The following is a 3968-nucleotide window of genomic DNA, read 5'->3' on the forward strand; positions in this document are numbered from 1 at the left end:
ATATCTATGATTAACACCCTCCACAATAAAAATGATTAATCAATCTCTCATAATTACAAAAAAATGAACAAAATGAAAAATTATGATTGGTTGAATGAGATTTGCACGGTTTGTACAAATTGAGTGGTTTGCATTTGATCGCTCCCGTATATATATATATATATATATATATATACATATATATATTAGAAGGGTACTCGCGCAATATCGCGAGATAAATCTCGATTTTAATGTTTAATTTTTGTATTTTGTCTTTATTGATATAATACGATTTTATGTGGTTTTACGAAAACAATAATGTTTTTATTTTTGAATGAAATATAAATTTGAAGATATCATAAAAATTTGACAAAAATAAATCGATGTTAGTATCAAATTAATTATCGAACAGTTCTCGTTTTTCATGTAACTTCTTTTATTCAATTTTTTGTTATAACATAATTTAGATTTAATAACAAAATAATTTAATTTTGGTTTAATAACATAATTTTTTATAAAGAATAATAATTAAACATTCTGTTACAACTTATTGATTATTTTAATTATATTTTAGATTTTTTATATTTAAAATAAATGTTTATCCTGTATTTGATTATGTTTATCTGCAGTTAGTTACACAAATTTAAAAATGAAGTTTTAATAAACTGTATTTACGTAAAATTACTTATAATCTTAAATTTTAAATAATATATACTAGTAAACAGTAATTCATACATAAAAATGATTTGTAAAAGTTTTATTAAATGATTTATAATATAGTATAGATATATTTATCATAATCGATTGAAGACGCGTAATACCGGCTTTTACATATGGATTTCAGGGCCGGCCGACTTATATTTTTGATATTGATTTTTCTTACGATCTTGTAATACAAGCTTTAAATATATAATATAATAATTTCGTTGTTGATGAATGAAGGAACTGAAGACCATATCCTACCAACATATGTGTAACTTGACATATGGCGACACCAATCTACTCTTATATATAGGAATACACTTTGTCTGCTAATTTCACAGAGATCAGTACTTCACCACCTCCCTCTCTCTCTCTCTCTCTCTAGCTATCTTCCTCTTGCAGATATGGGTATTCAGGGTCAGAGTTTCTCAGTGAAGGTGGTTGACAAGGTGGTGGTGAGTGCAGAAGAATCATGGACTGACCAATGGTTATCCTTTACAAACCTAGACTTGCTTGTCCCACCTTTTAATGTTAGCTCTTTCTTCTGCTACAACAAACCCTCCTATGGGAGTTTCCCCACCATGCTAAACACCCTCAAAGCTTCCTTATCTCAAGCACTCGCACTCTACCCCCCAGTCTCCGGTGATATTGCATGGAACGGTGCTGCCGGCAAGAATCAAATTCACTGCAACAACCAAGGAGTCGATTTCACCCAAGCTTTTGCTGACGTAGAACTCAAGGAACTCAATTTCTACAATCCAGATGAGAGCATCGAGGGTAAACTAATGCCCGAGAAACAACGTGGGGTGTGTGCTACCCAGGTAATTAATCACTGATTTCATATTAAGTTGTTAACCATGCATGCATTAATTAATTTTAAGGATCAAATTAGTAATCGTGATGTGTTATCTTTGTTAATTTCTAACTGCCTTCTAGAACATGATATTCTGAAGGAAGAATCAATTGATTTAACAGCGTGTTGCCCACAAAAAAACATGCAGGTTACAGAGTTAAAATGTGGAGGCATGGTGATAGCGATCAAGTTTGATCATCGGATAGTGGACGGGTACTCAGCTAACCTGTTTATCTCATCATGGGCAGACTTGGCTCGATCTGAAACCCCATCTATGATCCCCTCCTTTGCGAGGTCCCACATGAATCCAAGGTCCCCACCCATTTATTCGTCATCAATTGATGATGTGTTTGTTCCGTATGTACCACAATCCCAACCTGACAATGACCAAAATCACGACCAAGGAGGCGATGTACTCGTTAATCGCATATACTACATTGAGAGCGAGCAACTTAAAACTCTACAGTCGTTGGCAAGTGAAAACGGCCGTAGGAGGTCGAAGCTAGTGGCGTTCACCTCTTTCTTCTGGAAGAAACTTGCATTGAGCATGGAAGACGCCGGAAATCACAACGAGGTGTGTAATGTGGCCGTTGCAGTCGATGGAAGGAGAAGGTTGAGCGAGGGCGATGGAGAAGAGAAAGAAAAACTAATGGATTCTCACTTTGGCAATGTTTTATCTATGCCCTATGGGACGAAAAAGTCACAGGTGATAAGTTTATTCAAGGGTAAAACCCTAAAAACTAATCAAACCCTAAACCCGCAAAAGAAGAGATAGATGATTATGTTTAACCCTAATTCTCTCTTTTCGACATTTCAGGAGTTGAATGAGATGTCATTGAGCAATGTAGCTACGGATGTTCATGAGTTCTTGCAGACTGCCACCGGAAAAGATCATTTCTTGGACCTGATAGATTGGGTGGAAGAACAAGGGCCACGACCGCTGATTTCAAAGGCGTTTGCGAAAGGAGAGATGTCAGTGATGGTGTCAGCGGGACAAAGATTCCATACCATGGACGAGATGGATTTTGGGTGGGGTAAGTTGGCTTTCGGATCATGCCATGTCCCATCTGAAAGGAAGGACTGTTTCGTGATGACAATGGGCAGTCCGATCAACAATGAGGATTGGGTCGTCTATATGCATGTGCCATTGAAACACTTGAACTTCATCGAGGCACATGCTAGTCACGTGTTCAAACCCTTGAATGTTGATTACCTTAAGATTTGATACATATTATGTTTCTAATTTCCAAAAAAACTGTATAATTTTGTTTGCTTATAATGTTGTTGTGTAACTAAGTTTGGTACGTATTATTTGTATTTATTCAAATTAATTTAAAAGTATGTTTATGAATATTGCCCTTAGTTGTGGAGCTATTTTATTTTTATTTTTTAAGTAATTAATGAAAAACAAATTGAGTACGTTTAGATCAATTTTTGAATAAAAACTAATTGATTTATAATATTTTTATTTATTTAAATAATATAAAATTAAACCCACGTAGCAAACCAATTCTTTTGTTAAAGACGAGTAAGCATTCTCAATACAGCCAACATTTGTAATTATAGGCCAAAAAACCAATGAAATAAGTTCGATAACATATTTAGAGGCCGTTTACTAAACGCTTACTTGGTAAGTGTTTACCGAATAAATTTCCTTATCGGATAAACATGACAAGAGCTAAGAATCTTACCCGGTAAAAGCATTGAGAAGGATGGAGAGACTTACCCGGTAAGTGAAGATTACAACTCTTACCCAGTAAATTATTAAATTCAATACGTTTTGATGTAATAAAATCTTACTCATCAAAATAAATTATAGTGTTCATTCCTATAGGTAAGCACTTACCGGGTAAACATTTGGGTAAACAACCCCTTAGTATATAACTTACACAAAGTAAAGTGTTAACCCTAGCTTTGCATTCGAACCTAATTTCAGTCGAGTTTTTAAGTAGAAAATAAGAAACTTTTAAAAAACCCAACCAATTTTCTTATTTTGAATTATTAAGTTCTTAAACTATTTTTCTAAATGAAAAACTATAAATTTTTTCTTTTTAAATGATCAAGTTCTTGAACTATTTTTTTGAATGAAAAAATTATTAATTTTTTTTTATTATGAATGATTAAGGCTATGTTTTCCAAACTAGCTGATAAGCTAACGATAAACAAAAATATGTTTGAAAAAAATTAGCTGATAAGCTAACGATAAACAAAAATATGTTTGAAAAAAACTAGATGATAAAATGGTTGAGAAATATAAAATGATAAAAAAGAACATTTTTAAAACTTAATAACCAAATACATATTTTAGAAAATATCTATATTAAATGATGATTTTAATAACCATTATATATAATATAAATAAAATTGGTTAACCTCACATATCATAATTAGTTAGTAGTTTTTCAAAAACTATAATTAATAACTAAATAAAATA

The 3968-nt window shown here is 32.5% G+C and overlaps 1 protein-coding gene across 1 annotated transcript; it reads left to right on the forward strand.

The window, feature by feature from the left end:
• The first annotated feature begins 1041 nt into the window (after positions 1 to 1041).
• On the forward strand, positions 1042 to 2885 carry LOC112522966 (anthranilate N-benzoyltransferase protein 1-like). The gene is made up of 3 exons (XM_025132342.1): positions 1042 to 1502; positions 1683 to 2240; positions 2352 to 2885. Exons 1-3 carry the CDS (start codon positions 1086 to 1088, stop codon positions 2757 to 2759), a joined length of 1383 nt encoding a protein of 460 aa, XP_024988110.1. The 5' UTR covers positions 1042 to 1085; the 3' UTR covers positions 2760 to 2885.
• Positions 2886 to 3968: the final 1083 nt, after the last annotated feature.

This window comes from Cynara cardunculus (genome assembly GCF_001531365.2).
Source record: "Cynara cardunculus var. scolymus isolate 2C chromosome LG 12, CcrdV1, whole genome shotgun sequence".
NCBI classification, from domain to species: domain Eukaryota; kingdom Viridiplantae; phylum Streptophyta; class Magnoliopsida; order Asterales; family Asteraceae; genus Cynara; species Cynara cardunculus.